Source organism: Macaca mulatta, chromosome 4 (genome assembly GCF_049350105.2).
Source record: "Macaca mulatta isolate MMU2019108-1 chromosome 4, T2T-MMU8v2.0, whole genome shotgun sequence".
NCBI classification, from domain to species: domain Eukaryota; kingdom Metazoa; phylum Chordata; class Mammalia; order Primates; family Cercopithecidae; genus Macaca; species Macaca mulatta.
The window spans coordinates 11,773,918-11,786,048 of record NC_133409.1 but is presented as its reverse complement, the minus strand read 5'-3'; the positions used below and the strand labels follow the sequence as shown (position 1 = coordinate 11,786,048).

The 12,131-nt window shown below is 41.8% G+C and overlaps 1 protein-coding gene across 2 annotated transcripts in view; it reads right to left on the bottom strand.

Annotated features, from left to right (window-relative positions):
- SLC22A2 (solute carrier family 22 member 2) overlaps window positions 1-12,131 on the bottom strand; it is a 42,436-nt gene that overhangs the window by 5,523 nt on the left and 24,782 nt on the right. For both annotated transcript variants that reach the window (XM_077999224.1, XM_028847003.2), the window contains exon 10: window positions 5,141-5,240. In XM_077999224.1, coding sequence (XP_077855350.1) covers window positions 5,141-5,240 — 100 coding nt within the window. The remainder of the gene's footprint in view (window positions 1-5,140; window positions 5,241-12,131) is intronic.

The following is a 12,131-nucleotide window of genomic DNA, read 5'->3' as shown; positions in this document are numbered from 1 at the left end:
TAGCAGGCATTAAAACAACATTAATCTTTAGGTACATCTCCATCAGAGCTCTTGGGTGACCAGGTGTATGTATTGTCAATGAGCAGTAATCTTTTGAAAGCAATCTTCTTTTCTAAGCAGTAGGTCTAAACAGCAGGCTTAAAATATTCAATAAACCATACTGTAAACAGATATACTGTTATCTGTACACAGGCTTTGTTATTCCATGACCACACACAGAGTAGATGTAGCATAATTCTTAGGGACTCTAGGGTTTTAATGGTAAATGAACATTGGCTTCACCTTCTAGTCACCAGCTGCAAGACAGTCAACCTGTCCTTTGAGCTTTGAAACCAGGCATTGATTTTTTTCCCCTGTCACCTTGAAAGTACTAAATGGCATCTTCTTCCAATAGAAGACTGTTGTGTCTATATTGAAAATCTGTTGTTTAGTGTGAACACCTTCATCAACGATCTTTGTTAAATCTGGAGAACTTGCTGCAGCTTCTACACCAGCACTTGCTGCTTCACCTTGCACATTTATGTTACGGAGACAGCTTCTTTCCTTAAGCCTTAAGAACCAAACTTACTAACTTCAAATTTTTCTTCTGCTACTTCTTCACCTGTCTCAGCCTTCATATAATCGAAGAGAGTTAAGGCCTTGCTGTGGATTAGGCTTTGGCTTAAGGGAATGTTGTGACCAGTTTGATCTTCTATCCAGACCACTCAAGCTTTCTCCATGTCAGCAATAAGGCTGTTTAATTTTCTCATTTGTGTGTTCACTGGAGTAGCATTTTTAAATTTCCTTCAAGAACTTTTCCTGTGCATTCTCAACTTGGCCAGCTGGTGCAAGAGGCCTTGCTTTCAGCTTATGCTGGCTTTCAACACGACTTCCTCACTGAGCTCAATCATTTCTGCCTTTTGCTTTGAAGTTGAGACTTGCAACTCTTCCTTTCATTGAACACCAAGAGGGCATTGTAGAGCTATTAATTGGCCTAATTTCAATATGGTTGTGTCTTAGGCAAGAGGAAGGCCCAAGGAAAGGAAGAGAGATGGGGGAACTGTCAGTGTGTGGAACAGTCAGATCACACACATTTTATCAATTAAGTTTGTTGTTTTACACAGACATGGCTCGTGGTGCCCTAAAACAATTACAATAGTAGTACCAAAGATTACTGATCTCAGGTCACCATCACAGATATGATAATAATGGAAAAGTTTGAAATATTGTGAGAATTACCAAAACATGCCACAGAGACATACAGTGAGCACCTGCTGTTGGAAAAATGCTGCAGATAAACTTGTTTAATGTAGGTTGCTGTATACCTTCAATCTGTTAAAAAATGCAGTATCTGCAAAACGCAATAAGATGAAGTGCAATAAAAGAAGGTGCACAGGAAGGGCATGGAAAGCACGGGCAGAGCACTTAGTAAATGTTAGCTATTGTTATCCTCATTTTACAGAGGAAAACCAGCTTAAGAAGTGAGATAAGGGGCCAGGCGTGGTGCCTCACACTTGTAATCCCAGCAATTTGGGAGGCCAAGGTGGGTGGATAACTTGAGCTCCAGAGTTTCAGACCATCCTGGGCAACATGGCGAAACCTGTCTCTACTAAAAAATTACAAAAAAATTAGCTGGGCGTGGTGGCACATGCCTGTAGTCCCAGCTACTTGGGAGGCTGAGGTGGGAGAATGATCTGGGCTCAGGAGGTTGAAGCTGCAGTGAGCTGAGATTGAGCCACTGCACTCCAGCCGGGGTAACCGGTGGGAGACTCTGTCTCAAAAATAGAGAGATTAAAAAAAGTGAGAAGTGAGATAAAGAATAGGGTAAAAGTCCATGCAGGCTATATTTGTAACTAGGACAGGTTTAGTGCCCTTAGGAACCAAATAACTTGGTTGGTGAGGGAGGGATTCTTGCCCTGCCCTGTTTCTGCTGGCTCTCAGCGCATATGACACTGTTCTTGGGGTCAGTTTTCAGTGCCAGCTGTGGTCTGCCCTCCTGCTCCCAGACATCCTTGCCTCCTGCAGGCCACACCTCCCACCCCTCCCTCTGTAGGTGCACTGTTCTCTGGCTCTGTCTCAGCCCTCACCACTCCCACTCTTCTGCAATTCCCCAAGTCTTACACATATCTCTCAGTGCGTGGTGAACTGGGTTATATAATACAGAAACAAGAACAGTGAGAATCTTCATAGCAGTATCTGTAGATCATACAAATGGAAAGAATATAAAATAACAACAGGAATGATCTTTTGAAATATCTCTTTAGCCTGCTTTGAACCAGCCTGGTGAAAATGAACAAGTCTGAGAAGCATAGGAATGTGTGTGTCACTGAGTTACACTTCTCCATCTTACAACAACTCGGAATGTATTTTAAAATTTGATTTCCAATAAATAGTCTAGGCATATATTTTCCTGTTTTATAGAACAGCTATAAAAGCTTCTGTGAATAATAGCAGGGGCTTGTAGACATTAATTAATTAGTGTCAGGCACTTTATTGACACTTGGTGAGTGTTAATTGGAAAACACTGGGTGAGAGCACTTAGTAAATGTTAGCTATTGTTATCCTCATTTTACAGAAAGGAAAACAGGCTTAAGAAGCAAGATAAGGTATTGGGTATAAGTCCACAGGTTATATCTGTAACTAGGACAAGTTTAGTGCCGTTAGGAACCATAACAACTTAATTAGGAACCAGGTGACACTTAATTAGTGTCAGGCACTTTACACATATTTTCTTCTTTAATCCAGTGAGTAGGTACTGTTGTCCCCATTTGCAGATGAGGAAACTGAGGCTTTGAGGCATTCAGGCGATAAAGCCACACACATGGGAAATGTGATGGCCGGGCTTCAGGCTCTACAGGTCATGCTCTTCACTACACATATTACTGCCTGCCTGGCACTGGCGCCGGCTAGAGAAAGAAACTCCAATTAGGGATGCTGTAGAAAGAACTTCAGCATTTATTCCACAAATAATTGGTAAGCTCCTGCTCTGTGTATGCCAGGCACCGTGCTGAGTTCCAGCGATACCACAGTAAACAGGATTTAGACTGTCTTTGACGGGAGGTGCCCATGTGTGTGGGAAGCTACATAGGGAGAGGGGTATGGGGTTGGAGACGGTTGGTTTAGATGAAAGGTCTCCAACTCAAATGTCTGCATGCACCAGGCAGATCATACAATGTACCAAAGACAATAGGAAACAGTGGGGACTGTGGCCTCCTGCACAGGGCAAACCCTTCAGAAAGCCAAGCCATCATTCAGCTCCCACACATTGACAACAAGAGGAAATATCTTCTCAGTGTTACCAAATCTTCTGCTTTTTTAAAACAGATCCTGGAAATCCAGTTTATGTGGAATTTCCCACTTTAAAAAAAAATACTGTGTAGGCCAAAGAAAGCACTGGAGAACTTGGTGGCCTGCGGGCTGCGAGTATGTGACCTCTGCCTGGATTCAAAGGCCTCTTCCGACTCTAAGACTCAAGTTCTAGGAAAAGCCTCAGACCACTGTGATTTACCAGCATTTTGTCTAAGTACTGAAAATGTTAAACAAGAAGGTTTGGTAAAATGAATAAAAATCAGTTGTTGGTGGTATCAGTAGGCCAAAAATGGAGTCAGAAGAAAATAAATAAAAATATCTAAATATACTGTATAAACAAATTTGTGGGGAGAGTGTCAGACAGGTTTGTTTTTCATTTTTTTAATGTACTGTTTGAATGGGTTCATATGGTCCAAAATTCAAAATTACAAAAAGGTAAGCATTGCAGTCTCCCTTCTACCTGTATCCCACAGCCACTTCATTCCATAGACAACCAATGTTATGGTTCTTGTACATTTTTGAGATACAAGTATTTACATATATGTCTTTCCCTATTTTTACACAAATGATAGGATATATACTTCTCTATGTTTTGCTTTTTCCCCCATTAGCAATATATCTTGGAGAACTTTCCTTGTCAGTGTACGTGAAGTGGCCTCATTCTTTTTAATGACTGTATAATTTTACAGAAGAATGGCATATCATTTATTTAACTGGTGTTCTAATTCATGATCATTTAGGTTGTTTCCAAACTCTTGTTATAAAAAAATGCCTTAATGACTAGTCCTGTACACATGTCACTTTGTACATGTAAACTTCTAGAGGTGTAGAGTCACTAGGTTAAAGGATACACATGTTTGTAATTTTAATTTAATATATTTTAATTTTTTTAGACGGAGTCTGGCTTTGTCACCCAGGCTGGAGTGCAGTGGCGTGATCTCAGCTCACTGCAACCTCTGCCTCTGGGTTCAAGTGATTCTCCTGCCTCAGCCTCCCCAGTGGCTGGGATTACATGTGCATACCACCACACCCAGCTACATTTTTTTGTATTTTTTTAGTAGAGATAGAGTTTCACTGTGTTAGCCAGGATGATCTCCATCTCCTGACCTTGTGATCCGCCCATCTCGCCCTCTCAAAGTGCTGGGATTAGAGGCATGGGCCACTGTGCCTGGTCCATATTTGTAATTTTTATCCTACTATTGCACTGTCCATTATAGAGGTATCTAACTCCTACCAGCAACACGGGAGATTGTGTTTCTCCCCATTCTTCCCCAACATAGTGTGTTACCAAGTAATTTTATTTTTGACAATCCAGGTAGTTATTAGTGCAGTGTTAATTTGAACTTTTCTTACTATGAAGGAGGTTGAGCATATTTTCACATATTTAAGAGCTGTTTTTATTTTCTTTTCATTGAATTATTTGCTCACATATGTTGCCTATTTTTTTTTTCTATTGGGTGGTTGCTCTTACAGATTTGTTGGGAAAATTAGCCCAATGTAGAGTAGTAAATATTTTCTTCAAGTTTATAATTTTATTTTTAGCCTATGGTAGTTGTTTAATGCAGAATCTTTTATTTTAATGAAAGCGAACATATTGACCTTCCTTCTATGGATTCTGGATTTTTTGGGTCATATTTAGAAAGACTTTCTCCACATGAAAGTTTAAAGAAATTCTCGTATAGTGTCTTTGTAATTTTACTGATTTTTTAAACGCTTTCAAGTCTTGGATTTAGTTTGAATTTATCTCAGTGTATGGTGTGAAGTATGAAGTCAATCTAATTCTTTCCAAACAGCTACAGGGTTCTCCTAAAACCTTCCTAGAACAGTTCATTTCGAACTTTCAACTGCCTACCTCTGCATATTTTCGGCTTCCTCGATGGTCTCAGGCAAAGCCTTCCCTTTAGTTTCGGGTAGCAACAGCACCAGACCTCCAGCAACCAAGCCAACCACGGCTGAAAGCCAAACAGATGAAAATCACATTAAGAACTGAAAAACTCAAGGTCTATAATTAGAGTTTCCCTTATTTTTGTTTAAAACTTTTTTTGGTGTTTTTCTATACTTATTTACAGATTCCTTTGCCATCTCTGACTGCTATATTTTCCATTATAAATATTATGCCAGTTCCAAACTCCATTGAATTACTATTCCTAATAGGGAAATGAAATACTTAACATTTTGAGTCAAGGTTATTCTAGGGTAGAGGACATTGCCACCATATTAAGATGCTTTGGAGTTAGAAAACAACTCTGCAAAAAATGAACTGTTTGAAAAGGAAGACCATAACGCTGCCAGTATAAATCACTTAGTAAGGAAAATAAGTCAGAAACTTGGGTCATTTCTAGCAAATAAAAGTAATGAATTATGTATTTATTATGATATAAGAGCACTAAAAAGTATAGCCAGGATTTTAGTTTAAATTCAGGTGTTCATTAAATTCCCATTATTCCTTTTTTTGTCTCTAGCTATAATCTTTAATAATAAACACATGTTTTTGTTTCTTTAGATTCCGATAAAAGTTTTGATCTTTTAAAGTTGTATTTCTATGTGTTTCATAATAATAGAATACAGAAAATAGGATGTGGATTCTTTACTAGTTTTGAGGTCTCAGAACACTGCATGCCAGTCTCCATTTTTACACCCCCAGAAAATGGCTGAAATAGAAGCTGCAGGGCACAGAACCCAAGCTCTGAGGGCCTGGGCTCCAGCTCTGGCCCCTCCCATACTGGTCTCAAGGCCTTGGGAAGTTCTGTAATCTTTCTGGTGCTCCAGACATTCCTATATAAATTGGGATAACATACTGTCAAATCGAGTTTAGCCTATAGCTGCCTCCTCACATATTTTAAGTTTGGCCTGAAGGTTTATCTGTACATTGTGAACTATAACCTAGATGGAATGGCAAACACACTGTAGCCTACTCTTGTGCCAGTTAAAACCACCTTTGCAAAATTATGACTGAGACAGTGAAAGAGATCTAACTTAATCGACTTCCTCTTGCTTCTACCCTCCAAGCTGTCCTTGTCATTCTTGGGTATAGGCTGACCTAACTTTGGGAAAAACTTAGTTTATAGATTAAAACAAAGATGACAACAGCCAAAGCAGAACTCTTTGTTGCCTAGGAACTAGGTTGCCTTTGTAGGACTAACATTAGCCACAAGATAAGAAATTGTGGTTTAGGAGTCATGCAGCTGGAGCCTACAAGATTCTGACCCTTTCTAAACTGCTGCTAAAATCAGTGCTTGAGATATTTTGCAGACCCTGCACTTGATGAATCAGCTGGCACCACCCAAATTGATAAACTGGCTTATCTGATCTTGTGGCCCCCACCAAGAACTGACTCAGTGCAAGAAGACAGCTTTGACTCCCCGTGATTTCATCCCCCACCAATCAGTGCCCCCGCCTCACTGGATTCCCCCACCCACCAAGTTATCCTTAAAAACTTAGATCCCCGAATGCTCAGGAGACTGATTTGAGTAATAATAAAACTCGAGTCTCCCACACAGCCAGCTCTGTGTGAATTATTCATTCTCTATTGCAATTCCCCTCTCTTGAGAAACTGGCTCTGTCTAGACACCAGGCAAGGTGAACCCCTTGGGCGGTTACAAAATCACCAAGTTTTAGCCCGTCAAATGTGGCCAACTGTTCAAACCACGTTCGAATAAGGCAAACACCAAGCTGTAACCAATCCAGTTATTTCTGTACTTCACTTCCGATTTCTGTACGTGGCTTTTCTTTTTCTGTCTATAAATCTTCTTTCACCATGTGGCCGTGTTGGAAGCTCTGAGCCTACTCTGGCTCAGGAGGCTGCCTGATTCATGAATCATTCTTTGTTTAATTAAACTCTTATAAATTTAATTCAGCAGAAGTTTTTATTTAACAATACCACCTCACAAATGTAAACCAAAAACAAAATTCGAAGATCCCCAACTGATTGAATTGAACTGAAAAACTTCAAGATTTTTCACTCCCACCCTTTCCCATTTAAGCCCTGATGGAAAGGGGTGGGGGGCAGACATGTCTCATTATACCCTCTCCCTTTTGGAGTTCAAGCACAAGTCACCAGTGTTAACATTAAAACACATCTTAAGACTGACATAACAGACTCTTTGTAGCAATAAGAGAGCAAATTCCAACCTGACCACAGAATGATATCACATGACAGACAAAAAAAAATTAAAATATTTTACCCCAAAATATATTTCTTTGACCTAGTTTGAAATGGCCTGGCAAAGCCATCTTTTGTGGAGAGAATTCGCATCTGCAAAGAATCTCTATTAACATAACTAGATCTTTCCCTTTCCAGACCCTCCCAATCCTGAAGAGATTAACTGAGAGTCTAGCACCTTTTAAAGGTCTGAATAGGAAACATTTGCCATTGATTGTCTCTAAAGGCACCACCTATGAGACTTCATCTACATAATAAGAGCCTTGGTTTCCATAACCACTTATCTTAACTCAGGCACTCTTTTCTACGGATTCTGGATCTTTAGATAATAATTTAACTCTTTCAAGCAATTGCCAATCAGAAAATCTTTGAATCCACCTGTGACCTGGAAGTCCCTGCTTTGAGTTGTCTTGCTTTTCTGGACCAAATCAATGGATACTTCACATGTATTGATGGATGTCTTTTGTCTGCTTAATACATATAAAACCAAGCTGTAATCCAACTACCTTGGACACATGGGCCAAGGAATGCCCGCAGCCAGGGATTTCTCCTAAGCCATGTCCCATCTGTGCAGGACCCCACTGGAAATTGGACTATCCAACTCGCCGGCAGCCACTCCTAGAGCCCCTAAAGCTCTAGCCCAAGGCTCTCTGACTGACTCCTTCCCAGATCTGCTTGGCTTAGCGGCTGAAGACTGATGCTGCCCGGTCGCCTTGGAAGCCCCCTGGACCATCACGGATGCTGAGCTTTGGGTAATTCTTACAGTGGAGGGTAAGTTTGTCCCCTTCTTAATCAATACAGAGGCTACCCACTCCACATTACCTTCTTTCCAAGGCCTGTTTCCCTTGCCTCCATAACTGTTGTGGGTATTGATGGCCAAGCTTCAAAATCCCTTAAAACTCCCCCACTCTGGTGCCAACTTGGACAACATTCTTTTAAGCACTGTTTTATAGTTATCCCCACCTGCCCAGTTCCCTTATTAGGCAAAGACATTTTAACCAAATTATCTGCTTTCCTGACTATTCCTGGACTACAGCCACATCTCACTGCCACCCTCCTTCCCAACCCAAAACCTCCTTTGCGTCTTCCTCCTGTATCCCCCGACCTTAACCCACAAATATGGGACACCTCTACTCCCTCCCTGGCAACCAATCACATGCCCATTACCATCCCATTAAAACCTAATCACCCTTACCCCGTTCAACGCCAATATCCCATCCCACAGCACACTTTAAAAGGATTAAAGGCTGTTATCACTCACCTGCTACAGCATGGGCTTCTAAAACCTATAAACTCTGCTTACAATTCCCCCGTTTTACCTGTCCTAAAACTGGATAAGCCTTACAGGTTAGTTCAGGATCTGCACCTTATCAACGAAATTGTTTTGTCTATCCATCCCGTGGTGCCAAACCCATATCCTCTCCTATCCTCAATACTTCCCTCCACAACTCATTATTCTATTCTAGATAAACCTAGCTGACCCTATAAATCCTAAATCCTTTCCCCACTCTCCTTTTAATTCCTTAAAAAATAGCCCTAAAAGCTGCTCCCATGGTGGCTCTCACTAACTCATCACTCCCTTCTCAGTACATACAGCTGAAGTGCAGGGCTGTGCAGTCAGAATTCTTACACAAGGACCGGGACCATGCCCTGTAGCCTTTTTATCCAAACAACTTGACCTTACTGTTTTAGCCTAGCCCTTATTTCTGCGTGCAGTGGCTGCCACTGCGTTAATACTTTTAGAGGACCTCAAAATCACAAACTGTGCTCAACTCTCTGCAGTTCTCATAACTTCCAAAATCTATTTTCTTCCTCCCACCTGGCTCCTCCAGCTATACTCACTCTTAGTTGAGTCTCCCACAATCACCATTGTTCCTGGCCCGGACTTCAATCTGACTTCCCACATTATTTCAGATACCACACCTGACCTCCATGACTGTATCTCTCTAATCCACTTGACATTCACCCCATGTCCCCATATTTCCTTCTTTCGTGTTCCTCACGCTGATCACATTTGGTTTACTGATGGCAGTTCCACCAGGCCTAATCGCCACTCACCAGCAAAGGCAGGCTATGCTATAGTATCTTCCATATCTATCATTGAGGCTACCGCTCTGTCCCACTCCACTACCTCTCAAGAAGCTGAACTCATTGCCTTAACTTGGACCCTCATTCTTGCAAAGGGACTATGCATCAATATTTATACTGACTCTAAATATGCCTTCTATATGCTGCACCACCATGCTGTTATATGGGCAGAAAGAAATTTCCTCACTATGCAAGGGTCCTCCATCATTAAGCCTCTTTTAAAAAAAATGCTTCTCAAAGCCGCTTTACTTCCAAAGGAAGCTGGAGTCATTCACTGCAAAGGCCATCAAAAGGTATCAGATCCCATTGTTCAGGACAATGCTTATGCTGATAAGGTAGCTTAAAAAAGCAGCTAGCGTTCCAACTTCTATCCCTCACAGCAGTTTTTCTCCTTCTTATCTGGCCACTCCCACCTACTCCCCCACTGAAACTTCCACCTATCAATCTCTTCCCACACTAGGCAAATGGTTCTTGGATCAAGGATCTCCTTCCAGCCTCACAGGCCCATTCTATTCTGTCATCATTTCATAGCCTCTTCCATGTAGGTTACAAACCCCTAGCCCATCTCTTAGAACCTCTCATTTCCTTTCTATCATGGAAATCTATCCTCAAAGAAATCACTTCTCAGTGTTCCATCTGCTATTCTACTACTCCTCAGGAATTTCTCAGGCCCTCTCCCTTCCCTACATGTCAAGCTCAGGGATTTGCCCCTGCCCAGGACTGGCAAATTAGCTTTACTCACATGCCCTTAGGAAGCTAAAATACCTCTTGGCCTGGGTAGACACTGCAGTCATTTCTTCCCTTCTGTCAGACATAATTCCTCGTTTTGGCCATCCCACCTCTATACAGTCTGATAACGGACCGGCCTTTATTAGTCAAATCACCCAAGCAGTTTCTCAGGCTCTTGGTATTCAGTGGAACCTTCATACCCCTTACCGTCCTCAATCTTCAGGAAAAGTAGAACTGGCTAATGGTCTTTTAAAAACACACCTCACCAAGCTCAGCCTCCAACTTAATAAAAGCACTCTGTCAAGAATAGAGTCCAAAAACTCACCAACCAAACAAGTAATTACACAGAACCCCCTTGGACACTCTCTAATTGGATGTCTTGGGTCCTCCCAGTTCTTAGTCCTTTAATACCTTTTTTTTTCCTTCTTTTATTCAGACCTTGTGTCTTCCATTTAGTTTCTCAATTCATACAAAACCACATCCAGGCCATCACCAATCATTCTACATGACAAATGCTCCTTCTAACAACCTTACCACAAAATCTTCCTTCAGCTGAATCTCTCCCACTCTAGGTTCCAACGCCACCCCTAATCCTGCTTGAAGCAGCCCCGAGAAATATCGCTCATTATCTCTCCATGCCACTCCCCAAAATTTTCACCACCCTGACACTTTACCACTATTTCATTTTTTTGTTATTTTTCTTATTAATATAAGAAGACAGGAATGTCAGGCCTCTGAGCCCAAGCTAAGCCATCATATCCCCTGTGACCTGCACATGCACATCCAGATGGCCTGAAGTAACTGAAGAATCACCAAAGAAGTGAAAATGGCCTGTTCCTGCCTTAACTGATGACATTGCCTTGTGAAATTCCTTCTCCTGGCTCATCCTGGCTCAAAAGCTCCCCCACTGAGCACCTTGTGACCCTCGCCCCTGCCTGCCAGAGAACAACCCCCTTTGAATGTAATTTTCCTTTACCTACCCAAATACTATAAAATGGCCCCACCCCTATCTCCCTTCACTGACTCTCTTTTTTGACTCAGCCCACCTGCACCCAGGTGCAATCAACAGCCTTGTTGCTCTCACAAAGCCTGTTTGGTGGTTCCTTCACACAGATGCAAGTGAGTTATTTCTTCCTAAGAGGGACACTTGAGAGCTGATAGGACTGCTGGAAAAGATCCCTTAGCTACTGACAAGTGGTCACCTAAACAGTGTTGACCCACAGGGTGGGTCTTTCTCTGGCCTCCCTGAGCACCTCTCCTTCCCCACCCTGCCGCAGGAGGAGCTGCCCCTGCCACCCCACCAGGCAATGCTTTTCTCCCTTTCTCTCCTTTCTCTTCTATTTTTTCTGTTACTCAGGGCAACTGTCTGCTCTTTCATCTTGCCTAGAGACCACATGTTGAAAAATGTCCTTGGGAGCTTGAACTTGTAATCACGAGGCAGTTCATTCTCTTGGTTTCCACCATCCAACAGATAGGAATTTGGGGGTTCATGTCATACTTATCCCTAAAAATTATCTTGAGCAGTTAAAAGCCTTTGCAAGCTCAGAATTGGCTGCTCTGAAGTCCTTCTGGGAAGAACAATGGAAACCAACCAATGCTGTAGCTCAATAGCTAAGGCTTCACCATTTTACAATGGTGGCCCAGGGTTCAATACTGACTTAGGGAATGAATCCTTTCTGGTTTAAAATCTGTATAACCTTTACCACTGGTTAATTCTCTTCCTCTCCACAAACCATCTTGAAATTTCCTTTCTCTGAGAACAAAACTATTGGCTGTTTGACATGGCTAAAGTTGGGTAATAAGAGATTTAAAAGGATTTGAGTGCTATGGTTAAAAGTCAGTTTATTCAAGCTCTAACAGCCTG